Source organism: Macaca thibetana, chromosome 14 (genome assembly GCF_024542745.1).
Source record: "Macaca thibetana thibetana isolate TM-01 chromosome 14, ASM2454274v1, whole genome shotgun sequence".
In the NCBI taxonomy this organism is placed as follows: Eukaryota; Metazoa; Chordata; class Mammalia; order Primates; family Cercopithecidae; genus Macaca; species Macaca thibetana.
The window spans coordinates 78,121,327-78,136,031 of record NC_065591.1 but is presented as its reverse complement, the minus strand read 5'-3'; the positions used below and the strand labels follow the sequence as shown (position 1 = coordinate 78,136,031).

General features: G+C 35.5%; 1 protein-coding gene across 2 annotated transcripts in view; it reads right to left on the bottom strand.

Moving 5' to 3' along the window:
• Positions 1-2,005: 2,005 nt before the first annotated feature.
• Positions 2,006-14,705, bottom strand: part of EED (embryonic ectoderm development) — a 34,686-nt gene continuing 21,986 nt past the window's right edge. The window contains exons 9-13 of one of the 2 annotated variants that reach the window (XM_050755853.1): positions 12,599-12,704; positions 10,999-11,073; positions 3,601-3,759; positions 2,747-2,820; positions 2,006-2,346 (exon numbers count right to left, since the gene is read on the bottom strand). In XM_050755853.1, the coding sequence (XP_050611810.1) occupies positions 2,220-2,346; positions 2,747-2,820; positions 3,601-3,759; positions 10,999-11,073; positions 12,599-12,704 (541 nt within the window). In that variant the 3' untranslated portion in view covers positions 2,006-2,219. The remainder of the gene's footprint in view (positions 2,347-2,746; positions 2,821-3,600; positions 3,760-10,998; positions 11,074-12,598; positions 12,705-14,705) is intronic. The other variant, XM_050755854.1, reaches the window with a different exon arrangement.

Sequence of the window (14,705 nt, the reverse complement as noted above, 5' to 3'; positions counted from 1 at the left end):
TTCAGGGAAAGGGGAGGGGGCAAAAATAAGAGTATAAAGAATGTGGCTGATAACTGGCCTGTGAGTTCACTCCTAGACCTTTCATTATCTGCACTTTTTTTTTTTTTTTTTTTTTTTAGACAGAGTCTGGCTCTGTTGCCCAGGCTGGAATGTAGTGGCACGATCTCGGCTCACTGCAAGCTCCACCTCCTGGGTTCACGTCATTCTCCTGCTTCAGCCTCCCAAGCAGCTGGGACTACAGGCGCCCGCCACCACGCCTAATTTTTTTTTTTTTTTTTTTTTGTATTTTTAGTAGAGACTGGGTTTCACTGTGTTAGCCAGGATGGTCTCGATTTCCTGACCTCGTGATCCACCCACCCACGCCTCCCAAAGTGCTGGGATTACAGGCGTTGAGCCACCGCACCCAGCCCATCTGCACTAACTTTATAACACTCGATATTCTAGCCTAGCCAACATGGTGAAACTCCGTCTCTACTAAAAATACAAAAATTAGCTGGGCATGGTGGCACACACCCGTAATCCAAGCTACTTGGGAGGCTGAGGCACGAGAATCACTTGAGCCTGGGAGGCAGAGGTTGCAGCGAGACCTGAGATGGCACCACTACACTCCAGACTGGGCAAAAGAGTGAGACTGTCTCCAAAAAAATTAAAACTAACCTCAAGAATGGAGTAGTGAATAATACATTTCTAAGAACAAAAAGGAAAGATGACATTCTCACCTAGTTAATCATGCAACAGGAAGGATTTCATCATGCAGTATTTTGCAAGAAGAACCTAGGAAATCTCATTTTGCTAAAAGGCTATGCCAGTATTCCTCGTCTTTTGATGTTTGTACATAAGAATTTACTTGCTATAAAGGTTTACTTCTTAAAGTTCCTATTTAAATTTCTAAAAAACAATTGAAGGGTCCATTGGACGCAGACAGTAAAAGGCAGTTAGTTTTCCTGTTTACTCAGACTTAAGCATTATACTATTACCAGGGAAGTAAAAATCTTCAGAGATAGCTCAAGAAGGGGCAGTGTTTCAAATACTGTACAAGATATCAAAACCAAACTTTAAAAATACACATATTTATAGAAACAAGGTTCAGGAATCTTCTTAAAAACCTGACAAAACTCAGTATTTTGTATTTTTCTCTGGCTCGCCTCATTTCACCTCCAACCTTAGCTTTATGATCATTCAGGCTTTCTTCACTCCTCTGCTTCAAGTTAAACCCTCCACATGTGATCTTGGTCTTCACTCTTTAGGGAATTTTTGCCCACAAATAAATGCAATGTGCCTTATGTTGGAGACAAAATAACCAACTATTCCCAACCTTATGATCTCAATCTACTTAATCTCTCTTAGCCAGTAACAACTTTCTAGAAAAGGGGCAACAACTCACTACATGAACATACTTGCCATCTCTTTCATGATCCAACCCACTGAATTTAAGCTTCTATATCCTCTCCTCCTTTGCTCTAATGACATCTCCTGTAAGGTTACCAATGGCCTAGTTGCAAATCTAACGGCAATAATATTTTTTTAAACTATAAAGAAAGGTTACAGTTAAACATTATCATAGGTTCTAACTCTGTAGAATTTTAAGTATTACTTATGAAACCATTACATAAGAAAACATTAAAAAATATAAAACCATAGGAAATATAATCTCCAATAATTATAAACACTTAAAATATATTTAGGGCTTATTATATGTCAATACTGTTCTAACTGTCTCACACATAACGAATCATTTGATCCTCACAATAACCCTGAGGCAAGTAGTATTCTCTCTGTTTTATACACAAGGAACCAAGCATTGAGAAGTTGTTTATCCAAGGTCATGTAGTAGCAGAGCCAAGATTTGAATTCAGTTTAGTTCTAGAGCCTATACTTAATCTCTGTATTATAAAACTTTCTCTGGTTAAGAGAACTACAAAAAACAAGCATTATAAAAAGATAAGGCATGATTTTATTACTTTTAATTTTTTTTCACCACAATGAAAATAACTAAACACAGAGCTTTACAAAAATAAATTTTTATTAAAAGCAGTAGAGTCTGAGCAGGAAGACAGTACAAAGAATGTAAACAATGTAAACATCACTACATTCAGCTCAGCCTGATTGAATGCTGAAAGACAACTCTAAATGCTCTACGTGCCCTTACTAGCAAGATACATTAATTCTATTTTACACAGACAACAAACACACTCTAATTTTGATTAGGCAAAAGTATTTTATCGAAGTCGATCCCAGCGCCAAATACTGGCATCATCACAAACAGCTATAAGAATGCTGCTATCCCTGCTAAAACTGGTTTGTCGAATAGCAGCACCACATTTATGATGAGTCAGTGTTGTACATCTAGGGAAAAAAACATGACAACAGGTTAAAGACCACACATAACGTTGTCAGTGTCTACCCTAAAACAGTGGATTAGAAAATAAGCAGATGTTCCAACTCATATGAAAAGCATTTTAAACCAGAATTTACTTCACTAAGAGTCAGTCTCAAATTTTATAAAATTTGGATATATTTTAAGTTCAACAAGCACTATATAATTTGTATAAAAACGAGAAATAACTTGTCACCAAGGTACTTAGGAAAAAAATTATTGGAATAAAAAATAACTTCAACTCTGAAAACCGTAAATGTTAAAAATGACTTAAGGATGGCACTGCAAATATAAATGATCTTTTCTACATAGGCATACAATTGTGGAGAAAAAGCCTGAAATTTTGAACAGAAATTTCTAAACACTTACTTGGCTTTATGAGGATCTTCTACTTCTAAATCCCAAACATAAAGTTTGCCAACTTGATTGCCCAATGCAAGCATCTGTATAAACATATTTTTAAAAACATCAAATTAATAAAATTACCAGGTTCTAAAGCACTGGAGGAATCCTCAGACAGCTTTCTTGTTTCAGAAAAAGCTCAGTTCCAGCCTCTGTGCTCTTGACTATTTCTTTGGGTCTTATACTTCTGATTTGTAAATATGAATAAGACCAATTAATACATCACAAGTGTCTTGAGCAAGTAAGAAGGCATTTTGCAAATTTATGAAGGGCCTTACAAATTTACGTTGTTAGCATGGTACTTACTTTTTCTTCTGCCTTCAAGAAATACAGCAAAAGCTGTGGAAAGCTCTTCCAAAGTTTTCTTACGGAAATAAATACCCAAGTAATTTGTTACCACAAAATCCTAACAATATATTTCTTTAAATTTTTAGGTAACTAATATTTTGTCTGTCTTCTATCCTGATTTTTCTCTAGGGAACAGTTATATACGTAGATTGACAATCTAATTACTAAAACATTAAGTCTTAGTAATGTTATGGTAATGTTTATGTTATGGAACATAAATACCTAATTTCCACCATTGATACCTAACTGCCAATTTAATTCAAAGTAAGCACTGCAGATCATATGCAGAGCCACAAAAGCAGAATGAGTAACACCAAAGTATTTGATGAATAACATCAAAGGGCAAAGTAATCAATACAAAACATCAGGGTAGATTTGTGAAGGAAAAAGAACATGGACACAACAGAAAAAGCTAGAATTACAATGGTCTTTCATAAGTCAGATCATTTCAAAATGTAAAAGTACGTTGATACCTTTTGCCAGAAATCCATAGAAAACCTCATGTACCAAATGTCACACTGGCTGTAATCAAATCGCCCAAGAATAGTCACATTAGACTCACTGGGTTTAATTTTATCTATATCATCTTCCATCTTGCCAGGTTTCCAGCACACAATGGCATTTTCACAAGACTAAAACAGAGAGAGAAATGAGAAAAAGAAATGTTAATGTGGAACTGAATCTTACAAAGTAAAAACAAGGCTTTTCTATTGTTTTGGAATTCACAGCTCTTAGAACCTGGTTAATCCTTCTATCAAGTACAGTGATGTACATTCATTTATATTTACACTCAATGCCCATACTTAAGGACAAGAAATATGATTATCAACAGAATTCGATAATACAAAAGAATCACATTTTCTGAAATATTCATTTTGGAAGTCAACATTTCTCTTCCAAGTTAAACCAAGTTCAGCTCTAGATACTCTGACACCCAGAGACTTGAAGTGTTTTATAGCAAAGGTATAATTACAAACATACAGAATTAGAATACATGGCTTTTCATAATCCGGCATTAATCTGGCTCTTGCTTACTTCACTAGTTTGCAGTTTCCCATTTCAATTCTAATCACAGGTGGTTTCCTTTACCCATTTCAATTCTAATCACAGGTGGTTTCCTTTACCTTATTAACTATTATTCCTTCATCCAGTATCTGTGCCACACAGTAGATACTCAACAGGTATCTTAGGAAATTTGATGAACTCACATAAATGGCCTTAGAACTCAGGTTATAAATAGGGCAATTGAAGGCAAGTAAAGCAGTTGTTTAACATCAAGACACTGATATGGGGACAGGATTGAAATAGGCTTCAAACTTACACTTTTCCTATCCTATAAAATCAAATTTGTATGCACACACCTAAGCAGTAAGTAGTAAAGAATACAATGAGAAAAAATTGCAAAACTGTGGGCACTATTCATATTACTATCTAGGTCAGTAGCTTGCCCACTAAGGGACATTTGGCAATGTGTCTGTGCTCTAATGAGTAGAGGCCAGAGATGCTACTAAACATCTTATAATGCACAGGAAACCCCCTTCAAAAAAGGAATTATCTGGCCTAAACTAAATAGCACCAGGATTCAGAAATCCTCGTGTAAGTGAACAGTGCCCCTAGAATTTTACTGGACAGCCTACATAATATAGTCACAGGTGGCAGCCCTGTGGGGTTCACAGGCATTTAAATAATTTAATAGTATGGCCACTTGAAGATTAGGGAGGAGACAACACATTCTTTTTTCTTCTCTACCTTTTTTACAAGTTTTTAACTGTAAAGGACCTTAGAAACCACCTAGTGTGATGACTCTTGGCTAAATGCAAAATTTGATCAATAGTCTATGGAGTTTTCTCGAAAGACTCATCTCAGCCCCTACTGATTCAGTCTCTAAGAGAAAGGCCAAAGCAGAAGAACTATAAAAAAGCTCTTCAAGTGCTTCTTACTAACTGCACCGGTAAAGAATTTTTAAGTACTGGAGTCCCTAGATGGAACAACTAAAGCAAAGGGAGGTAAAAAGATGTTGCCAGAGCTAATGGATGGCTGCACTTCAAAATCATGTACTAAGAGCTTTTTAGAACTACCAATTCCCAGGGCCTTGTGCCAGATTTAGAATTTCTTAAGGTGAGGTCTAGGAAATCTATTTTTCTAACATTCTCCTAGTGATTCCAATGCAGAGTCAGATTTGAGACCACCAATATATTCCAGTTCAGCCTACCACCTAAAATTCAGAAATCCTTTCCAGAGATCTAAGTTCTAAGAGCAGAAATTTAAAAAACCTAATGGCTTTTTACTTCTGCTGCTGGAACAATAGAGCAGATGTATTTTTTCCTATCCGTCTGCTTAAAAGTCTGAGTATCATACACAAAGCAAACATAAGACTTGGAAAGGTAGAGAAAAGGCAAGCAAGTTAGAAACCTTGGAACATAACGATAACTGTTGAGTTTCCTGGGTTTTCTTTTGCCTTATGTATACCAGACTGGATGCGAGAGAAGGCAGCAACTCAGAAATGCTAATGAGTGAAGACAACAAAAACAACAACAAAAGCCTACCCTTTCTAGCCAAGGAACCAAAAAATGTAGCAGCCTAACAAGACAAAATTTTCAGATGACAATGCTCTACTCCAGCCAAACACCCTAGAAAAATCTGTGGACCCATCTCCACTTGAACCAGCAAAAGCCCAGTGAAAAACCCATGCTCAGGTTGTAACTAAGCACCCCAAGTGCCTATCCCATGACTCTCCCCATACCTCTTATAGCAATGGGGTGACCCTCCTCCTCTCGGGCTAGGGTGGTATCAGAGGAGGCCTAATCGAGTTAGGACATTCATAGCCACTCACTGGTAAAGCCACCAACTACCCACAGTGTCAATGGAGACCACTAGGGGGGCAGTAATTAGGCATCCTGGCCCTTCCCAGCTAGAGTGGTATCAGCTGAGGCCTACAGAGAGCCTTAACTCCCACCCCCACTGAGCAGTAATGAAGCACCAACACCAAGTCAACCGAGTGGGGAACCTGGACTTCCACCCCAACCTGTCACAACACAATGCGCCTCCCTTCCCCAGATGAAAAGGTATCAGAGAAAGCCTGCTGTAAGAGAAGATCTAAATAAGGTCCAGAGTCTCGTAATACCCAAAATACCCAGGTTTCAATCAAAAATCACTCTTCATACCAAGAATCATAAAAATCAACTTTAGAAAGACAAAAATCAGCTTTAAAAAGATAATCAACAGATATCAACACTGAGATAACACGGATGTCAGATCTGACATAGATTTCAGGCAGGAATATAAAAATGCTTCAATGAACACAAACATACTTAGAATGAACTGGAAGTTTTATAACTAAAATATACTATTATAACCCAAATAAAAAACTCAATTGATGGGTTCAATACCAAAAGAGGAGAGGGTCAAGAGTCAGTAAATTTAAAGACAGTACAATAGAAATTACCCAATCTAAACAAAAAGAAAAAAGAAAAAAGACAGTCCTGGGGACCAAACAAACGATCTAACATTCATATAATCAGAGTCCCAAAATGAGGGAAGAGAGCAGGGCTGAAAAACAATTTGAGTAATGGCTGAAAACTTTCCAAACCTGGGACAAAACATCAATCTACTACAGATTCAAGAATGTCAGTGAACCCCAAACAAGACAAACCCAGAGAAATCCACATCAAGTCATATCACACTCAAACCTCAAACTAAATACACTCCTGCTCAATCTGAAAACTAAAGGCAAAGAAAACAATCCTGAAAGCATTAAGACAGAAAGAACATCTTACCTAAAAAGGACAAACAATTCCAGCGACAGCAGATTTCTCATCAGAAACTATGGAGGCCAAAGAGGGAGCAAAAACATTTGTCAAGTGTTGAAAGAAAGTAACTGTGAAGCCAGAATCCTATATTCAGTGAATATATCCCTCAGAAATAAAGAAGAAATGAGGCCATGCTCAGATAAAGAAAAAATAGGAGAATCTGTTAACAGCAGACCTGCTCTAAAAGAATGGTTAAAGAAAGTTTTCGAAACAAAAAATTAAGAAGATTTGAATTTATCAGTAAGGAAGAACAACAGAAAATGCAAAGTGAGTCAATACAATACTCTCCTTTTCCTTTTGGGTTTTCTAAATTGTGTTTGACGGTTGAAGAACAAAAAAACTGATATGGTTCTCAAATATAAATAAATATTTAAGACAATTATAAATGGAGAAGAATGAAGTGATGTAAAGGGAAGGAAGCATTCTAAATTTCACTTAAATGGCTTGTGTCTGTAATCCCAGGGCTTTGGGAGGCCAACGCAGGGGAATCACTTCAGGCCAGGAGTTTAAGACCAGCCTGAGGGACATAGCAAGATCCCCACCTCTACAAAAATTAAAGAAATTAGCTAAGTGTGGTGGTGCATGCCCATAGTCCTAGCTACTCGGGAGGCTGAAGCAGGAGGATTGCTTGAGGCCAGGAGTTTCAGGCTTCAGAGAGCTAAGACTGTGCCACTGCACTCCAGCCTGGGTGACTGAGCAAGATCTTATTTCTGAAGAAAAAAAAAATATTGTAAAATGCTGATAATACAGTAGACAAATGAGTTAATATAGATAAATAAAAATGGAATTCTAAAAACCATTCACATAACCCAGAAAGTTAGAGGGGAAAAAACTCAGAGAGAAATGAAAAAGACAAAAAGAAAAATGGCAGACTTAAAATAATAACTGATATTAAGGCTTAAATATAAATGGTCTAAATACACCAGTTAAAAGACATAGGCAGAATATATTTTAAAAATATATGACCCAACTATATCATCTACAAGAAACTTACTCAATGATAATATACATAGATTAAAAGTAAAAGTTTGAAAAAAGATGATGTAATGAAAAAAGAGTCAATTCCAAAGACATAGCAATACTAAATGTAGAATGCACCAACAACAGAACTGCAAAACATGACAGTACTGAAAGGAGAAAGAGAAAAATCCACATTGTAACTGAAGATTTCAACACCTGTCTCTCAATGGTTGATAAAACAGTAGACAGAGAACAAACAAGGATATAGAAGAATTCAACAACATCATCAATCAATAGTATCTAATAAACACTTATACAATATTCCACCCAACAGAACACATACTCTTTTCAAGTTCCCATCAAACATATCTAAAATAGAGCCATAAAACAAATTCTCAAAAACTCAACAACCTAAGCTACCATCTTAAGAAACTGATAAAAGTTGAGCAACATAAACCAATAGCAAACAAAAGGGAAGATATAAATAACATTTACAACAGAAAACAAACAGTAAAAAGCTAGTTCTTTGAAAAGATCAATAAAATTCACCAACTTCTAGCAAGACTGACCCAAAAAAAGACCTACACTGCCAATTTCAAAAATGAAACTGGCAATTTCAAAAATGAGACCAGCCCTGGCAACACAGCAAGACTTCATCTCTACAAAATTTTTTTTTTTTAATTAGCCAGGCATGGTGGCCCACGCCTATAGTCCCAGCTACTCAGGAGGCAGAGGTGAGCGGATTGCTTGGGAGGTCGAGGCTGCAGTGAGCACCACAGCCAGTTGCACCACAGCCACAGTAAGACCCTGTCTCAAAAAAAGAGAAAGAAACGGGCTATCACTACAGACCTAGCAGATGTTGAAAGGATAATAAGGGAATATTACAAACAACTCTGTATACATAGATTTTACCTTAGATGGAATGTACCGATTCCTCAAACAGCACAAACTACTATAGCTCACCCAGTATGACCCGAAATGAAGTAGTTAATTTGAACAGCCCTATAATCATTAAGTTAATGGACTTCATTAAAAAGTAACACTAGCAGGTGAGTGACTCACGCCTGTAATCCAAGCTACTCAGGAGGCTGAGGCACGAGAATCACTTGAACCCAGGAGGTGGGGGGTTGCAGTGAGCTGAGACTGCACCACTGCACTCTAGGATGCACAACAGAGCAAGACTCTGTTTCAAAAAAAACAAAGTCACACTAATTTTGCACAATCTCTTCTGGAAAATGGGAAACAGGTCATTTGCCAATCTGTTTTATAAAGTCAGTATTACTAATACCAAAACCGGAAAAAAAACAGTACCAAAAAAAAAGTTCAGACCAGTATCACACCTCATGAATACAGACACAAAAGTCCTTAACAAAATATTAGCAAACAGAACTCAGCAATACAAAAAATTACACAGGATGATCAAGTAGGAATGTATTCCAGGGTTCCAAGGCTGGGTCAATATTCAAAAAACCAATCAATATAATCCACTATATTAACAGGCAACAGCAGATAAACCACACGATCATATAAACTGATGAAGAAAATGCATCTGACAAAACACCAGTCATGAAAAAGCGCTCAAAAATTTAGGAACAGGAAACAGTTCTCAACTTTCCAACTTGATAGAGAATACCTACAAAACAAAACAACAACAAAAAACCCTAATATGCTTAATTGTGAAAGACTGAATGACAAGTCAAGAATATCTGTTCCTAACAATGCTATTCAACACAGGACTGAAAGTTTACCAGTGCAATAAGGCAAAAAAAGAAAAGGCATATAGATCACAAAGGAAGAAATAAAACTGTCCTTATTTGCAGATCACATGATAGTCTACAGAGAAAAATCACAAAACACACCTTGAATACGTAGTCTAGCTAGGGCACAAGATTCAAGATCAATATGCAAAAATCAATTATATTTCTATATATTAGTTATGAACACATAAAAATTGAAAATAATATACGATTTATAAATTGCTTAAATACTTAGGTATAAATCTAATAGAGCAAAAACAGGACTCATATGCTAAAAACTATAAAATGCTGATGATAAAAGTCAAAGAAGATGTAAATAAATGAAGAGACATACCACAGTCGTGGATTAGAAGACTCAGCACAGTATTAGTTCTCCTCAAAATTATATATACAGGTTTAATACAATTCCACTCAAAAACTTCTCAAAAAAACTGCCTGCAAGATTTTTATAAATGTAGAAAACATTTTTCTAAAATGTACACACAGAAAGGCAAAGGAATTAGGATAGCTCAAAACAATTATGAAAAAAATAAAGATGGGAGAAATCTATTAGATTCCAAGAAAAATTATAGAGCTACAATAATGAGGACTGTGTATGTAGTACTGGTGGAGGGGCAAATATACAGATCAATGAAACAGAACAAGAAAATCAGAAACAGCCCCACGCGAGTATAGCCAAACAATTTCTGATAGAGGTGCAAAAGCAATTCAATGGCGGAAGAACAGTCTTTCAACAAATGCTGATTAAACAATTGAGTATCTATAGGGGAAAAAGGAACTTCAACCTAAACCTCACACCTTCATAAGGAAATCAACTCAAAATGGATTACATATTCAATGTAAAACTAGCAGTATAAAACTTTTACAAGAGAACACGGGAGAAAATCTTTAAGGTCTATGGCTTGGTAAGGAGTTCTTACGCACAACATCAAAAGCATAATCCATAAAATAATTTTTAAAAATCAATATACTGGATTTAATAAAAATTAAAAACATTTGCTCTGTGAAAGACCCTATTAAAGAGGATGAAAAGACAAGCCACAGACTGAAAGAAAATATTTGCAAACTATGTATCTGATACAGGATTCATATTAGAATATATTCAAATTCTCAAAACTCAACAGTAAAAAAAAAAAACAAAAAACAACACAACAAAAAACCAATCCAATTAGAAAATGAGCAAAAGATATGAAGAGACATCACCAAAAAGGATATACAAATGGTAAATAAGCACATGAAAAAGATGTTCAACATCACTAGCCATCAGGGAAAAGCAAATTAAGACCACGATGAGATATCACTACACACCTATCAGAACAGCTAAAATAAAAAATAATGACAATACCAAATGCTGGCGAAGATTCGGAGACACTGGATCTCTCATACATTGCTGGTGGGAATGTAAAATGGCACGGCCACTCTGGAAAATAGTTTGGCAGTTTCTTAAAAAACTAAACAAACTTAACCATGACCCAGCAATTGCCCTCCTAGGCATTTACCCAGAGAAATGAAAACTTAAGTCCACACAAAAACCTGGACACAACTGTTGATTAGCAGCTTTATTTGCAATAGCCCAAAACTGGAAACGACCAAAACCTCCTACCATAGATAGTTAAATAAACTATGATAATCCATACCATGGGATACTACTCAGCAATAAAAATGGCAAACTACTGATACAGGCAACAACTTGGATGGATCTCAAGGGTCTGAGTGGAAAAAAACAATCTTAAAAGGTCCCAAACTGTACCATTCTTGAAATGACAAAATTCACGTGATAAAATGACATAAAACTATACACACACATTGTACCAGTGTCAATTTTCTGGATTTGATACTGTATTACAGTTATATAAGATATAAACTTTGGATTCTGGATAAAGATCATATGGGACCTCTCTGAACAATCTTTGAAACATCCTATGAATCAAGTTATTTGAAGGTCAAAAGTTTAAAGAAAAAAGAAAAAAAAACAGTTTACACATAAAGCCAAGAAAAAAGTAAATCAGGCTCTGCCCAAGAAAATGTGAAGTGGCCTGAAATTCACATCAAGAAAAGAAGCTGGACAGCAATTTCACCAAATGTGATAATCCTAAATGCTCATGTAATATCACCAACAGCTTCTCTAAATTATCAGCTACAAAAAAATACAGACACACACACAAACACACACACACACACCCAGACACACACCTAGATGGTCCCTGACTTACAATGGTCTGATTTACAATTTTTCAACTTTACCAAAATGGTACAAAACAGCTGCAATTTTGAAGTATTTGGAATTTGGAATTTTGATCTTTTCCTGGGCTAGCAGTATGCAGTATGTGAGATGTTCAATGCTTTATTATAAAACAGGCTTTGTGTTAGATAATTTTGCCCAATCTGTAGGCTAATTCTGAGCACATTTAAGGTAGGCTGGGCTAAGCTGATAATCAGTAGGTTATGTGTATTAAATGCATTTTCCACTTATGATGGGTTTATCACGATGTAATCCCATCATAAATCGAGGAGCATCTGTATAAATCCATCAACAGGAGCAGGGATTGGCAAACTACAGCCCATAAGCCAACTCCAGGCACCTGTTTTTGTAAATAAAATTTTACTAAAATAGTCACAGAGATACAAAAAAATAAAAACAAAAGCCAATTCTGTTGGCTTTAGTTACCGGTTATCTTGTAATAATACTGAGTATCACAGAACACTATCACCTTATAAAACTATACTCATCTTACTGGAGCACAAAGAATTGTATTTCAATGGCATGTTTTATTCTTAAAACAAGTTTCTAAATATATCAAAATATGAGACTTTAAAAAAGGCAATTTCCCATCTGCCATTCAATTTAATAAACTACATAAACTGCTCCCTGCCAAGTTCCAACACACACACATACACGCACACACACACACGATGGAAGTACAGCTTAACTGCAGTTACCATACCTTAGAAAGTATCAAATCGCCTAACCATCGCACACAATCAACATAATTCCTATGTATGTCTCTGGTAGAAAAATCAGGAAAATGGATTTTCTGAGAAATAAATGGCCTGAAGGAAGAATGGAAATGTAAAAAGTTAAAAGAAAAAATTATAGTAGAATCATATTCTTTTTCATTTTTGGATTTATAAAACTTGGAAAAACAAAATGTAAGACTATTAATTCCTCTGTGTTCCTACATAACCAACCACCTTATCTATTTATTGAAAGCTAAAGTCTCATTCCACTTTTGTTTATTTTTCCCCATTATTAACAAATTTTATTTTTGTCTTATGATAGATACTTCGTTTATAAACATTGTAGTTTCCTGCCTTTTACTATATATAATCCAAAATTAATCACTTCAATTCTGGGTACCCTAACCAATAAAGGCCTGATCAGTTTCTCACAGAAAATATGCTAAGCTACCTACTCAGTCCTTAAAATTAAGCATTAATAGTCTATGAAAGTCAACATACCTACACTATTTCAAAAGATAGCCATCTTTCCAGGAACAACTAAACATCATTCCAAAGTCTGCTAAAGATAATTCTAGAGTCCTGCCTTGAGCAATAATTTCTGAAAATGATACCTTACTAATTTAAAATTTCTTAAGTGGGGCCGAGTGTGGTGGCTTACGCCTGTAATCCCAGCACTTTGGGAGGCCGAGGCAGGTGGATCATCTGAGGTCAGGAGTTCAAGACCACCCTACCCAATATGGTGAAACCCCATTTCTACTAAAAATACAAAAAAAAAATTATTAGACAGGCGTGGTGGCAGGTGCCTGTAATCCAGCTACTTGGGAGGCCGAGGCAGGAGAATCTCTTGAAACTGGGAGGCAGAGGTTGCAGTAAGCCAAGATTGTGCCACTGCACTCCAGCCTGGGCAACAAGAGCGAAACTCCGTCTCAAAAAAATAAAAAAAAAAAACAAAATAAAATTTCCTAGGACTTTTCCAAATAATTTCTGTATTTAGGAAACTAAATGGCACCATTGTTTTCATTAGAGATATCTGTGAGAAAAAAGCAAAACAAGCTGCTACTAATTCTGGAGTTATTTAATTAACAGTATAGTTAACATTCCTAATATACTCAGTTTTAAATCAGAAATAGCTGTATAAGTATAATATGCCCTGAATTAGTTGTCTTAGGCAATTCATATGTCCTCTCTTTACCTTTTCCCTCAGATATGTAAAAAATCACTTTGGATTCCATCAACTCAAAACAATCTTTCCAATGCAAATTCTGGGATATTTTGTTAAAACATTAAAATGTTATTCGTGATCTTATATAAATTCTTAATTCTGCTATAATTATATTAATTGGTTTTCTGCCAAGTACAGATTATAATTGTATGGCCTCTCTCTCTCAAAAAAAAAAAAGTACAACTGTTATTTTTTGGAAACTGTGAAATATAGTTTGTATTTATTCCAGATACCTAGAAAATAATCTAAAAATATAAATTTAACATTGTACTACTAGTTCCTGGTGTTTTAAAGGGGAAAGGTAAAACTTTTAATAATTCTTAGAGGGCACTTATGTCTGATGAATGTTAGTGCATTGAAATATTTACTGATGCTTACAAATTTAATAATCGATTAACAATCTGGCTTGATAACCAGAAAATGAACTCTAGATCTTTGCTAAAACAAAAGTACCAACAAAGTTAACATGCAGACATACAACGTTTACAGTGAAAGTGTTAATGACAGCCTGGTAAGATTCTAATAAGAATTGAGACATTTCAAAAACATACTAAGAAAACTGCAAAATTCCCCAACCTATACTACCATGAAGCGAGGCTCCTGCATTTGAATTCTCTCCATTTAATGAAGTGAGCATCATTTAGAGAAAAGCATTATCATGAATTAGAGCTAAGAACTCCATTGTTTAAAACTGTGGTTTACCATCCTGAATTAGAATTAGTATCATTTAAAAAATGTTAACATTATTCTAAAGTGTCCTTTACTCTCCCTAGTCCATAATAAGCTTAAGTGACTTAAAACTTTCACATTTCTAACTTAAAAGGCCAAGCATATGCATACCAAAATAGAAATAAGTAAAATGTGCTACT